Source organism: Ixodes scapularis, unplaced genomic scaffold (assembly GCF_016920785.2).
Source record: "Ixodes scapularis isolate PalLabHiFi unplaced genomic scaffold, ASM1692078v2 PGA_scaffold3__209_contigs__length_174095766, whole genome shotgun sequence".
Lineage (NCBI taxonomy): Eukaryota > Metazoa > Arthropoda > Arachnida > Ixodida > Ixodidae > Ixodes > Ixodes scapularis.
The window spans coordinates 35,674,824-35,689,492 of NW_024609868.1; the positions used below are offsets into that span (position 1 = coordinate 35,674,824).

The window sequence follows — 14,669 nt, forward strand, 5'->3', positions numbered from 1 at the left end:
AACTGCATAATACTTAGCATGAACAAGAAATCGCTGGCTTTTCATACTCCTCTCTTAAATCTAAAGGCTGTCATCATATCTACCGAGAAGAGTGGTGGAAGGTGCACACTTGGGGCACTACTTGAGCGGTAAACCTTGCTGCCCGACGATACCATTTCAAAATAAAACTGAAAACATTGCCAACGTCATGTTTGCAGTAACAGTGTCATCCAGTACACGAAGGATCCATAAATTATGTTTGGAAGTGGCAGTGCACCAATTCCTACTTAAATAATACTTTATTTCTTTCTTTTCTACTGCAGGAAGTTGACACCAGGAGAGGGCAGTTGGTAACCTCTAATCGGGGATGGCAAACAAAATTTTATCCTTTTTCTGTAATATCCATAGGAGTTTCTCGCCCTTCACTTCCTCCTCGATCCGCCGCCAGCCAAGATCATTGCAATCCTAATGAAGATGTTCAGCGTGTCCAGGTAGATCGAGATGGACCTGCAAGATGACAAACACAAAGAATTGCCACTTTCCGGATTTACTTTCCGAAAGATATGGAGGCAACATAAACCCATCAAATCGCCCAACATTACACTTATAGCCTCGCATATTCTCTTTCCAACATAGAATTTAAGACCGTCAGTGATGAGCTAGGACGCGCGATTTTCGGTGCAGGCATGTAAAATTGAAGAAGTTAACTAATAATAAAAGTGACTGTGATCAACCAAAGGCATTCAACCTCGCAAAAACAATCTGCACCTAAAGAACAAGGGCTACGCGAAGGAACATGCACGACTTGCTCCGACATGTATTCCTCATCTCTTGAGTGCTGTCTTTTTTTAAACCAAATTGGGAGGTAGATTGCCCAGTTATTGCAAAAAAAAAAAAACGAAGACACACTCAAGCAGTCTAAAACCTTTCCAGGGTTCCATCGAAGCACTCATTGATGTCCATCTTCAACAAATATATCTTATAGTCGGCTCAGCCCAGCGGAACCAATCAAATGCCACATAAGTGTCACGTGACTTTTGGGGGGGTGCAGCAACATGCAGGGTGCGTAGTCTGTGGTATATTCGCAGCACTAATTTGGCTGGAATGGCTCACAGAGTCCGCTGCAGATCGTCGTAAAGTGGAACGAAGATGTATACACGCGCCGTCTCCCGTGGCTCTAAGGATACTTGTATGCAAAGTTCAGAAACTAACTACCCACGACTTGACTGGAGACGCAACTCACGCATTGATGGGATCATACGGCTTGAGGGCGTAAGGAGGGTAGACTTCGGCCATCTTGACGATGCGCTGCGTGTCGTACAGGAGGAAGCCGCCGAAGAGGACCAGACCCCCGTACATGCTGATGGAGTACAGGCCTGCACCGAGGGCCGTACTGGCAGGCAGGAACATGGAGCCTGCAGTGGATCAAAGTTGAACCGTCTCATACCCCAGTTAAAGTTGCTTACACCCTAAGGGACATGTGCAGGGAAAGATCTTTTTAAACAGCCTGTGGAAAAAGCGTGTCATCAAATAGATTTACAACAAGAAAGAAAATATTTCAAGCTACATTTACAGTGCGAAATGAATTTATAGTTGGAGCCTGCAGGAACCCGCGGAAAAGTGGTTGCTATAGTCACGTGACTGGCCGCTATAGTCATGAGATGTTTGCGTTCTTTGGGAGCTTTTTATAGGCTCTATAAGTTGTATAGTAATCTTTGTTTTAAGTGCAACAAAAAAGGAAGATTAATAAGCAACTTTTAGAGCCCATAGGAAGCTCCCGAAAGAATGCAAGCACCACGTTGTGGACCTGTGCACTGGACTTCGGACCGCTAAGTTGTGGTTCGAATGATTAGTGGGTAGACTTAAAGCCTACTTTTGTCTCCACTACACTTGTTGAATGCGTTTGAATGCAAGAGCCATACGCCGGCCCTCTGCATTCTAACTTGTTCGACGAATGCAGCAGAGGCAAAGTCAGTTAGCTTTAGGCCCACCACTTGTCTCCTCTTCTCTCGCAGTTTCTCGGTGCATTCCGAGCTGTGGGTTGTAATTTGGTTTGGAAAGGAACCTGGATGTCACTGCGTGGCCTTTTTGCTCTCGATTGGGATCGAAGCGAAATTGTATGTCGAATGTCACAGGATCCGTATTAATTATTAGGCTACTCTTTCGTTTATGCACAATTAAACCGATAAAAACTAGTAACAAGGCAAACTTTTGCCGAATCGAAAATTTAGTGCATTTAGCAAAGCCGAAGTTTAGCCAAACTTTTTTAAAGATTCGGCAAAAATAAATTGTTGGCCACACTTTTACATTTAATTTTTTCTGGCGAAAAAAGATTTTACGTTTACTTTTCCTAACTTAGTAAATGCAACATGTAATGTTTATTGACACAATGACCAAATAAGGTGATATTCTACAAGATAACTGCATCAATGTTATTTTGGCGTGTTAATTAGTAGTTTTACAGTGACTTCTTGAAGAAATGGTGTGATAACAAGGTTGGGTAGTAGCAGGTAGTCACAATATCGGAGCTTCGGTTTTGAGACCTCAATAAGTGCAGGCCTGCAAGTGTGTGTACTTTGTTAATATAAATGCAATACCACTGTGTTCTCATTTCCTCTGCGAGTTACCGGCCACTGTGCTGTGAGCGAAAATGAAGGCAACGGTTGCTGAGCCTCCTCCAGTAGAAAGAATATTATTGAAAATATGCATGTTTTTCGATTTGAGTCACTTGACGCCAGCTTTGCATGAAAGTGTGCATCCCATTTATTCAAGTTCCCTTAAAGGCCCTCGTTGAGGGCATTACATAAGGGGGGGGGAACATAACACGAGAGCACAGAACAGTAACAAGGACATATGCAAATACATGGGGTGCTGCAAAACAATGTGGCCTCGCCACGAGCAACGGCAATACACAAATTAATCTGGGTACATGGGGACCATAAGGGGACGAAAACATTGATACATGGCAACCAGTAAAGCACAGGACAAACAAATAGAGCGGCACAGTGGGATTAACAGAAGTGAGCACAAAGAGTGTTGCGAAATGCGATGGGATCTGTCTGGGTTACAGTAAGTGAGGGGAGGTCGTTCCAGTCTACAATAGTATGAGGGAAGGAGGAGGAGTTAAAATAGGATGCGCTGCCTGAGATGTGGGAAACGTGACACGGGTGATTTAGCCGCAATGAAGATCGCCTGGGGGTAGGAGGAGCGGGTCTTGGAGCGCAGGGAGGTAGTAGTAAATTTTGTGAAAAAGACAGAGTCGCGCTATCTTATGGCGGACGTTTAGTAAAGGAAGGTTCAGTTCGCTCTTTAGAGCGGATACACTAACCAACCAATCATATTTCTTCAAAATAAACCTGGCAGTGCGGTTCTGGACTGCCTTGAGAAGATTTAATAAGTATATTTGGTGAGGGCTCCAAATGGCCGCAGCATATTCCAGTTTGGGTCAAATGTATGTCTCATAAGCCAATTTTCCACGAATGGGGGAGCCGATTTTAGGTTTTGTCTTATGTAACCGAGGCAGTGAGACGCCTCGGCGCATATAAGCTCCATGTGAGAGTTCCAGGTAAGATCATTAGTTAGAGTCACACCGAGGTATTTATAGGATGGGAGTCTCCGACTAAGTTACTTTCTAACTTGACGAGAACTGAGGTCCTTGCCGTTTTCGTGAAAACTGGACTAACTTGCGTTTAGATTTGTTTGGTGTAATTAACCACCTGGTGCACCATGCCTGGATTTCGTCCAGGTCTCTTTGAAGTAGAAGATGGTCTTCAAAAGAAGCTATCCTTCGATATAGGATGCAGTCGTCAGCGAAAAGGCGGAGGTTAGAGGAAATTTTGCCTGGAATGTCATTAATAAAGATCAGGAGAAGTAGGGGACCAAGAACCGAGCCCTGGGAAACTCCCGAAATAACCTCAGCGCGGGTGGATGAGGAACTATTAATTGTGGTGAAATGAGTGCGAGAGGAGAGAAAATCAGGGATCCAATGTCTCGTTTTTAACTTTTAAAATGCCGCTTCTTGATGTTAGGACACACGCGGACGTTTAAGAAAATGGGGAGAGCTAGGAATGTTGGATGTGCAACGTCGAGCACGAGAAATGTGTTTAGTTTTATGCGGATTGATGAAAACCGCAAAATAAAGCTAATTAAAACGCAATATTATATTGTTTTGGCACAAACTACTTGCGAGCTGAAAACGGGACTGTTATAATTGTGAGGGGCGCTTTAAAGTACTTATCAGTCAATGTTGCAACTACCTCGTCGCATTACTGAAAAGATCAAATGAAGATCACACTCTCAAGATTGTACCGCACCATTTGTCACTTGCACAGTGGACTGCAACAGTTCTTGAGGCAGAAAATAACGAAGAGAACCACACTTGCAAAGGCGCACAAACAGCTAGTGTCGCCTGCTCCGCACCTCGCCGTAACCGCTGGCAGTACTACCATACTACACTGTATGACGGTAACCGCACAACGTCCATTTGCAATCCATGGCCCTGTCGCGTTATCACGCGCGTGCAGACGTTTGCCGAATTTTCGCCAAATCCTTGCCCAAACTTCCTTCAAAAGTAAGGCGTTTGCTGAACTTTGCCGAATCTGAAGTTCGGCAGATTCAGTCCATCACTAATAAAAACCCACTCTCATTTCCCACCAGACACATAACTAGGGTTCGGATAAAAGTACGCCGAATTCATTTTCGCAAATTCGGTTTTAACCGAAAAAAGTCAGTTTGTAGGTTCGGCATTTTCGGTGTAAACCGATAAAAACCGCTAAAGTATGTCTAATCCATTTTCTAAAATTCGGTTTTAACCGAAAAAGACCAGTTTTTTAGGGCTGCGTCGAGGTGGGTAGGGGACGGGGGGAGAGAGAGAGGGCTTTGCAAGGTTCGACATTGTGTGATGTCTTCGTGATTACCGTCTTCCAAAGTTCAACATGCAACAAAACAGGTTTTGGATTGGCCTTTGAGGCACATCTGTGTATTTTCTGTGATCAAGCTTAGTGTGTCAAGTTCGTGGTCCCCCCCCTCCCCCCAAAAAAAAAAAAAAGGTTTGGATGTGGGCTAGTATAACGTTTTTCGCTTCATGCACTTCAGAGAACATCGAGGACATTGAGGAAAGCCGTCAATACCTTTCTTAACACCCTCTCTCAAACTTCCCTTTGGTTAAAAACATAAATACAATGGATATTTTTATTTTTTTTTGCCATTCTGCTGGTTTCTGTACAGTCATCACCTCAAACGGTCACATTGTCAGAATAGGAAAGAAAAAGAAGCCCGCTAAAGATTATTCAACAAAATCAAAATTAACTGTTGGGCTAGTTGGCTACACATTGTATAAAAATTCAAAAGCGCAAACACCAAGGAAAAGAAGAGGGGACAGGACAGAGCGCTTACTCCAACTGGAAGTGTAATGCATTCCCCGAGGAAGACATAAAAGAAGAATTAGGCATGTGAAGGTAAAAAAGAAAAAGAAAAAATTATTGTTATAGTTTATAGATGCATTAAAAAAATTTTTAAACTAAATCTGACCACTTGACACTACCGAAAAAAGAATGTAATAAAAATTCAGAAATATAAACAAAATCAGCAGGTCAAAGATAAGGTTAGAAAACACTAAAGCGACCCGCGTTAAGAAAAAAGGTCGAGGTATCTCATCTCTTTCTCGGACAGTGCTATTGAAGGTGCGTTTATGCAAGCTCCCCCGAGAGACAATATGGTTTTCGCTTCATAGAGTTCTCGGGATCTTTTTTTATGGTAATGCTTGAGGATCTTAGTCTGTTGGAATATGGGTGTGCAGTGGCAGTCGCGGACACGTATGGCGAGATGTCCCGATGGTGATGATTTCAGAGAAAGGCGATGCTCTCGAAGTCTCACGTTCACACAGCGCCTAGATTGTCCGACATAGACTTTTCCACATGTGAATGGAATTTCGTAGACTACGTTGATGTTGCAGTTGACGTACTTGTGCGTATGCTTGACGGTGCAGTCATTGTTATTTTCATTTTGCGAATTAATCTTAGGACACAATTTTTTTAGTTTGTTTGGAGCTGAAAGTACTACTGGTACTTCATACTTTGAGCCTATCCGTTTGAAGTTGTGTGATATGTTGACGAATTGACGAATTCCTGCAAATTCGTCAATTTCGAGGTATGTCCTGACGGAAGTTGTAGCGGCAGCTCCACCACGACGTGATGTCATAAGGGTGCTGTGGCAGTGGTCCTTGACTAAAAGCTAACTCGCTTGCCGCCCGCTAAAGAGCAGATGGTTGCATTTTTAAAATTGTTTTTAGTGGAGTACACGGGTTCACTTCCTTGGAATATTTCGGCTGTGACCATATACCAGTCATTTATTTTTGTTTCGTTTTCGACTAGAGTTGCCATTTAAGTTTGCTTCGTACCAGCACTCTCATTAGCTTCACCGCTTCGTCTTGTGTTCTCGAAGAAGCAGCTGATGCGGAAGAGCATTAGCTCGGGAGTTTGCTCGGGTGGGCACTTGATATGTCCTTTGCCTACATTTCAAATATTTAAAAAGCAAAAGGTGGGCACTCACTCGATACTATCGCACGCCCTATACAGTAATTCGAGATAAGCGCAATTTCGGGATAAGCAAAGTACCGGAATTGTTTTACCTCTGATTGCGCGATGTTCTAAATAAAACTTCTAACAATTGCGGCAACATCAACTTCTCTGATAAAAGCAAGCTTGCTCTCAAGTGTCAGTGATTTGCACTTTTTGGGCTCAGCAATCTACACGGTCAATCGAGTCACGCGCCAACAACATCAGAGAATTCACAACCGATGACCGAATTGAACTCTTCACCCTTGCTCGTATGGTGCCGCAAGACAATCGAAACACCCGGAAAAAAAAAGACGGACAAGCAACAAAGAGCAGCAACACTCGAAACGAAGGAGACACCTCTGGGAAACACGAGACTCACGACAACGGACCACCAGACCGGGAAGGGAAACGGAAGGACCCAGGAGCAAAGAGAAAACGAAAGCCAGAGCAGAACAAAACGCTCAAGGGAAAGGGGGCACCGAACGCCAGACATCCCGGCTTGCAAGTGATTAGCTTGTCCAAATAAAATCGTAAAAACAAAACAAATAAAATGAAAAAAGAAAAAGAAGAAAACAATGTTTTTGAGTCACACATCTCTCCGCGTCTCCGTACACCGCACCTGCGGTTATTTTTTTTAATTGTTTTCTTGCGCTTTCGAGTTTTTTTTTTTTTTTTTTTTGTGCATGCGTTTTTTTTTTGTTTTTTTTTTTGTTTTTCGGCAGTTTTTGTTGTTTAATGTGTTTTTTGGCGATTTTCGCTGATCAGATTTCGAGATATCCGAAGTCCGTCATGAAAACCTTTCGAGATAAGCAAGGACAAAATGCATTGTGTCTATTGGAGCTCATGCCTTGACAAAGAAAGTTTACGACTTAACCACTATTTCGAGATAGCCGTGTTCGAGTTAACGAGTTATCACTGTATTTTGCGGTAAGTGAATCCCACTGTGCCACACCGATTCCTTCGTAAAGGCTGCCAAATGCAACGGACTTCAGCTCACCGAGGGAAGAGGCGAAGACGAAGCCGAGTCCAATGGCCAGCGGTCCCCCCATGTTGAGGAACTTCTCCGAAGGGGCGCACGCGGCCACCGTCGACAAACCGGCCACCACCCCAGCAGTGTACCAGGCTGCCCGGACCAGGATGGGGCCCCCCAGGAGGCAGAGGGGGGCCACCAGTGCTCCCATGACACCGCTGTGCAGCATCCAAGCCGCCTGCTTGGCACCCAGGCCTCTTTCGTAGGGCAGCGAGCGCACCAGCATGCCGCTGCCGATCATGGCCGCAAAGCTGGCACCAATTGCCTGCAATTGTAAATGTGTAGAAATTGTGCTGCACTAATTGGTATAACTTGTTTTGTGGACCCACTGAAGCTAATCATCACTTTTTTTTTTTTTTCCCTTCAGAAACGATAAATCCCATTGCTTACCAGCCAGGAGTTACGCATGACCATGTTCAGCATGGCTGGGTTTCTGCTCACGGCAAATGCAGATGCCGCCGTGATCACAATGCTGCCCCCAAAGTAGCTGTAGGTGTCACGAATCCTCTGCCTCACATACTCCGGCCATAACCTGCAAGATGTGCATGTGGCTTAGGTCCAACACTGCCGTGAGTGTCGACGAGTATATACAAAATGTTTCAGAAGCCGGACTCATCGGGATGAAACAAACTACAATGCAACAAATATAACAATTTAATCGGACGTTTCGTCTCCCATACAGGAGACATCACCAGTGATTCGAAGTTGGCAGGAATGAGGTAACCACAACCAGAAATCCTAATCTTTAGGGAAGGGGCTGGAGTTGGAGTTGCAAGCTGATGAACCACTCTGGATGCACCACGAGTGTGTAAACAGACTGGCCACTTTGATCGCTGTCATCATCTGAATGTATGGTACCTCTGTGCCATTACATGATGGCAGCCTTCTGGCAACTGATTAAGGAAGAAGTTGAAGATGCATCAAAGCGGAGGTTACGAGGCCTCTACATACAAGGCGTTAGTAGTACAAAAGGACGTGGAAATTGAATACAAGAGCCTGCATCAGCCTTTATTCCAAATTCAGGTTGAATCAACCTGTTTGCACATAGTTGGCTCTGAAGCCTCTTAAGGTAACAAATTTTATCGAAGGGTTTAAGTGGGTCAGCACATCATACTGACCGGTTGATTTTCTTTTGTCACCATCGAAGCCGAAAGAAGTGGAGAAGGTACTGTACAGTAGCGAACTCTCTGCCACTGACGCGTGAAAGTGACAGTGCCCGACCACGTTTTCATTACTGTCTTTAGTAAGGTAAAAGTTATGCTGACGTCTGCAATGCGTCGGCAAATTCTGAAAATGTCCATAACTCATTGTTGAGTTTGAAGTCCACCTACAAAATACAACAGGGACAGGGCAAGAAGAAATGAGAGGTGACAAGAGCAGGACACATACATGGATCTTTCCAGAGCTCCCGATTCGTTGGACATTCCAAGGCCATAGTAGCAGAGTGCTCCAACCCCAAAGGCAGATGCACCGGCCAAAACTCCCTTGCCCACATTGAACGCTGAAAAGAAAAATATTATTCACGGTTACTTTAAGACAAAGTTTGATAATGCAAGATATGCACTCGATCTGTAATTTCATTAGTTTGTTTTGTTTGTGACCTTACCCAATTTGTATGAACCTTTAATCTTATTTGCTTTCTTTAACAGCTGTGACTTGTTTCACTCTTTATTCTTAATTGATTTGTCTGACTGTTGCTCTTCTGGCATTGTAGAGTTTGGTAACGCATTCTACACCTTATCCAACTTTGTTTTAAAGTAATCATACATTTCTTCCTTCAGCGATGCCTTGTATGCAAATAAAGTATTCAAGGCGTCCGCACACTCTGTTAGGTATGTACACTTGAGCAACACTTTCCAATTATTTTGCATGCTAACTAGATCAGCCTTAAACCACAGTCTATCACAAATGCTGCACACACTTTGAACCAATCTTTTGTAAAGTGCTTAAAAGGAAGGGCACATTAGCCGTGGTATACGTCGACGGATGCAGTGCCACCAGAGCCAATAAGTTGATCCGTCTTCCTGTGGCTTGCCGATATGATGAAGCACACACTTACTAGCACAAGCTATCAACTGATCCGGTAAAATCATCGCAGTGCAAATTGTGTTGCTATGTCTCTAAAGGGGATTGACACGTGCCGTTGCTTAGCGACGCTGTTCACAAGTGCCGTTGTTAGGCAACGAATGGTTAGCAAACAGACGGACGAAGGTGGACAGATTTCTGAGGTTTCGTTCCGTACAAATGCATTTCAAACATTAAAGATTAGATTTACGAACCCGTGTCATTGGCAGGGGCCATCACAATCTCCTTGAGGGTGCGCCGCTTGGGCGCAACGGTCTGGAAGCGTGATCTGGCACGGGTAGCCATACTTATGGACGTCTGCACGGTCGGCCATCTTGATGCCACCGTCGGACCACTCAGGACCGCCTTCACGGAGACCCTGCTGACTGGAGCGAGGCAGCACTTCCACGCCACCAGCATCGTCGACAATTTCTGAAACACATGACTGCATCAGTGTACCCTCCAGGTCACATCTGTCAGGATTCTACAGGCATAGGGGACAGTTAGCACGAACGTAACAATGGCACACTTGCATTTTATTAACACTGAGCCATGATGACATCCTATATACTACTGCTTAAAAACATTTGATGTCGAGGATGTAGGATACACATGTGCCACCACACTAGCAGCAGTTTTGATGATTGTTTTTTTTTTCCTACAAAAGAAAGAAAACAAAAAAAACAATCCAATGCCGGGAACAGTTGTTCGTCTAAGTGTCGCGCTTTGTACGTGGCAACTATCAATGTTCATGTGTGTATGTATGTACTACGTATGTATGTTGACATTCCGTTCATGTAACGCCCTCGCTCAGAGCCCTAGTATGCTCAGATATCGAGAGGTCTACTTTCCTGCGGGTAAATGATCGCAATACAAACGCAATTTCGATTTTTTTTTTTAAATTTGTAATTGACGAGCGCAGGCACGTTGAAGCACAACACTAAACTTCATTAGTTTTACTCTTCTGGTTGACAGAGTACAGAAGAGGAAATATCATGCTAATGCTAGGAGGGTAGAATCTGACTTTTCGGGTGATGCAACAGGCAGATCACGTCTAGCTACACTTTTGAAGTCTCAATTTTACAGGAGATATAAAATGGCGCCTGAAAACGACCGGGCAACGTCTAGAATATGACAGGTGAACAACAGCAAATTAAAAATACGACGCAGTAAGGTTTCTCGAAGTTTCCCAAGAAGCATCGATGCAGAACTCACTCGCTTTAAAACGCCAAAGCCAGAAGCTGGTCTACGGATGCTGCCCAAAATGGAGTCCAAGCTTGGTTGTACCAGCTGCGAATCAGGAACCGCGAAACTGAGCTCTTAATGTCTTACTAACGAGCAAATGCAGTAATTTCAAGTGTTAAGGACAGCACACAACCTAAAAATGTTCCCCTCGATGGCGCCGCACCGCCGCTACCGCCGCTGCTGTGGCTGGAGCTACAGAGAAGCAAATTAAGATGGTTCTTAACAAATAGAAATCAAGTTTTGTCTTACATTACAAACTAGGCGGTAGTTAGCGCCACCTAGCTAGAGTTTTTTTTTTCAATGAAATGAGTAGTGTGTGAAATTTATAGTGTGTTTTTCGGAGTTCATTTTTTGCTAAAAACTAGTGGTTTATTGGAGGTTTTATTTTTTTTTCTTATTTCTTTGAAATTTAAAATATAATTTTACTTTGTTCTTAATTTTTCAAAAATAAAAACATAAATATTGTTCGGACACCATCGTACAATAAATACATAACAACATCACCTGTAACCTGCCTGTATCGAATAATATGCATGAAGCTGCATTTGGCATTGGCGCCCTTAGCTGCCTTAGCAGTGGAAATACGAAAGGGGGGTAAAGGTGGGTGAGGAGGAGTGGCAAATGCAAATCCCCAACCAAACTAGACCTGTGCGCCGGTAAGAAATCGCCGGCGGCGGCGCGCCGGTATTTGTACCTCCGGCGGCGGCGTATTGACGGCGCGGGGATCAACGGATCGGCGGCGGCGTGGCGCGGAAGAGGGAGGGGAGAAGGAGAGGGGGGAGGGGGTGTAAATTAGAGAGTGAGGGGGAGAAAGAAAGGAGTCATTTGAATTCGGAAAACAAGATGCAAATACCATACAAAGGAACACACTTTTTTATTTCATTTTTTTCTGGAGAAGCATACATTGCCTTCGCCGTGAAGAGTGCGTCCGTTAGAAGAATTACCAGTTCTGACGAATGGTACTTACCTGAAGTTAGAGCGGGAATTATACGAAGCCTATGGAAGCACTTACTATCAAGTTCACAGCTGCGTTTTCCTTCTATACCGGAACTGACGTCAACGTATCAAAGCTATTTTGAAAATAATAAGTAGGTGGCGCCATAGGCGTTCCCCCTTAGGGAAGTATTCTCCCCTTCCGACTTCATCTTTCCGAGTTAGTGGTTACACCAGTTACACCATAGCTTGTGGCTGCATTGAGATGGTGGGGCCCCCACGAGAAAGATAGAGTATAAGCGCTTGTGCACTCAGAACGCTTTTATTTCCCGTTCTGGTGATGGCACCTGGTTGGAGCTCTCGCGCTACGCACTACCTCTGGTGCCATGTTGAACCACCTCGACCTACGACAGGGAAGAGAATGTGATGATATATCCCAAAAAAGGGCAAGGATGTGGTGGGAGTGTGAACTTGATAGTAAGTGCTTCCATAGGCTTCGTATAATTCCCGCTCTAACTTCAGGTAAGTACCATTCGTCAGAACTGGTAATTATACTTCAGCCTCTGTCGCACTTACTATCAAGTTCACAACTGCTTGTTCAAAGCTTTCGCATGTGTTCTCAGCACCTGGGTTCCAAAGTGAGCCCAGGCATCCATTTGCCGTCGGTAAAAGCGGTTAAATGTCGCCTCGGAGGACCAGTCAGCTGCTGCTAAGATGTCGGCAAGTGGTACGCCGACCTCCACAGCTTTGGAGGTGGCTGCTCCTCGCGTTGATGCGCTTTGAAAACCGACGTGTCAATGCCCGCAAGCGTGTGTGTTTTATCCAGTGAGCTACTGTGGTCCCGCGCTGCTGGGCGGAAAGGCTATTGCGTAGTGAGCAGAAGCTGCGTGTGGGCGCCTCGTAGTCTTGCAGTCCGTTCGAGGTACATCTGCAAGCATTCCACTGGACACGATTCCCGAACCTCTTTGAATGCTGGCAAGAAGAGGGTGGGAAGGGGCTTAGATGCCCCAGAAGTCTTTCTGAGGCCAATGAGCACAAGCTCCCAACCCGCGAATTGCTTACGGATGTGGCACGTTGAAAGCAGGCACAAGTCTGACGTCCTGCCTGCTGAGGCAAGGGCTAATAGCATAGCTAGCTTGCTAGTGAGCGTTTTGAGGCTAAGGTCCTTGTTAGGACCCCACAACTGCAGGAGGGTTGTCACCTTGTCAACCCTCCAAGTTGGGGGGTATCAGGGTTTTGGGGGGGTTAGGATTAAACACTCCCTTCATAAGGCGCACCACTGAAGGGTGTTCCCCTAGACGGCAACCGTCAAAGTTATGCAAGATCTGAGACAAGGCAGAACAGTAACATCCTATAGTGCGATACGCCAGGCCCTCCTTAAAAAGGCTAGCGAGGAAGTTGAGCACCTGTGTTAGAGTGAGAGAAAAGGAATCAACAGTCCGCGAATGGCACCAGCGTTCCCACCTGCGCCAGCAAGAGGTGTAGGTGAGCTGTGTTCCCCGCCTCCATGATGCCTCAATGAGGTGTGCAGCCTGCTCCGAAAGTTGGCTATGTGTTTGCTGGAGTTGGTCAGTCTTCATGCTGCTAGTATCAGGGTCCCCGTGCTGAGCATCGGATGTACCTGCCCGTCGTGGCTGCGCAGTAGGTCGTGTGATTGGGAAAGAAGACGCGGTTCCTCGTACGAGTGGTACAGCAGCGAGGCATACCACGGCTGAGATGGCCAGACTGGAGCTACTAGAATGAGCAGACTGTTGGAGGTCTGCAACTTGGCAATGCATCTGCTCACAAGGCTGAACGGTGGGAAGGCATGGAGGCTCTGACCCGTCCCGTCGTGGCTAAGAGCATCCACTGCTGCCGCCTGAGGATCCGGCTTCCAGCTGTAATAGTGCCTCACCTGGTGGTTGGAGAAGTCCGCAAAAAGGTCCATGTGCACGGGGCCCCACAGAAAGTTGACCCTGCTGAATGTGAACGGGCACAGCTTCCAACTGCTGGCATCCATCACTCTCCTGGATGCTTGGTCTGCATCCGTGTTCATGTGCCCCGGAATGTGTTGCGCCCTGACTGATATTCCCTTCGCCCAACACCACGACCATAGCTCGTGGGTTATCCTGGTGAGCGAGCTGTCCGACTGTAACGTCTGCACTACTGGGGGTGTCTTGATCTGGCCCCTTGGGGTCTTCCTTGGTGCTCGGATCCACCACGCTAATTCCTGCCGCGTGTCCCTGGATAGTTTAAGAGTGGTCGTGTATGTACCTTTCTGGTAGAACCCGTCTCAAATCTGTTTTAAGGTTCCCGATATAAAAGGAACCCTCCGGCAGCACCATTAGGCATGCGTTCAGTTGTCCCGCCAGGCTTGCAACCTGGCGGGCCGTGATCCTTGATTGCTCTAGCCTCTGTTGTAGGTGGTCTAACAGGTTGACGAGTTTCCCTCCAGGGAGCTCGAGCGTCAATCGTTTCGAGCCTATCGATAGTCCCAGAAACAACAAGTCCTGTGCTGGTGTCAGTACTGACTTCTCCAAGTTTACGGCAAAACCCAGGTTTTGTAGGAGGTTCACGATTAGATGTCCCTGGTTTGCCAGTAGAGAGGGGGATTGGTCCATGACGATGCGAAGTCCCTTGAACCGGAGATAGGCCGCGACTGGTTTCAGTAGTTTTGTGAAAACTCTCAGTGCCGATCTGAGGCTAAATGGCAGCACGTTCCAACGATAGACCCTGTCCCCCTCTCGAAAGCCGAGCCAGGGGCGATCCTGGTGGCAGATTAGGGCAGACAGGTATGCGTCCTTCAGGTCGATACGTATCATGGAGTCGCCCTGCTGGATAAGATCCCTCACAGAGTGCCAACCCTCCATCTTGAAGTGGTT

At 45.8% G+C, this 14,669-nt stretch overlaps 1 protein-coding gene and 1 pseudogene across 1 annotated transcript; both read right to left on the reverse strand.

Annotated features, from left to right (window-relative positions):
- Window positions 1-232: 232 nt before the first annotated feature.
- LOC8027567 (growth hormone-inducible transmembrane protein) lies at window positions 233-11,089 on the reverse strand. The gene is made up of 8 exons (XM_042292374.1): window positions 11,009-11,089; window positions 10,846-10,920; window positions 9,846-10,062; window positions 8,956-9,067; window positions 7,957-8,098; window positions 7,534-7,831; window positions 1,223-1,394; window positions 233-486 (listed from the first exon to the last, which is right to left on the reverse strand). The coding sequence occupies exons 3-8, from the start codon at window positions 10,048-10,050 to the stop codon at window positions 402-404; spliced, it is 1,014 nt and encodes a 337-aa protein (XP_042148308.1). The 5' UTR covers window positions 10,051-10,062; window positions 10,846-10,920; window positions 11,009-11,089; the 3' UTR covers window positions 233-401.
- Window positions 11,090-12,670: 1,581 nt separating this feature from the next.
- LOC121837172 lies at window positions 12,671-13,586 on the reverse strand (annotated as a pseudogene).
- Between the last annotated feature and the right edge of the window lie 1,083 nt (window positions 13,587-14,669).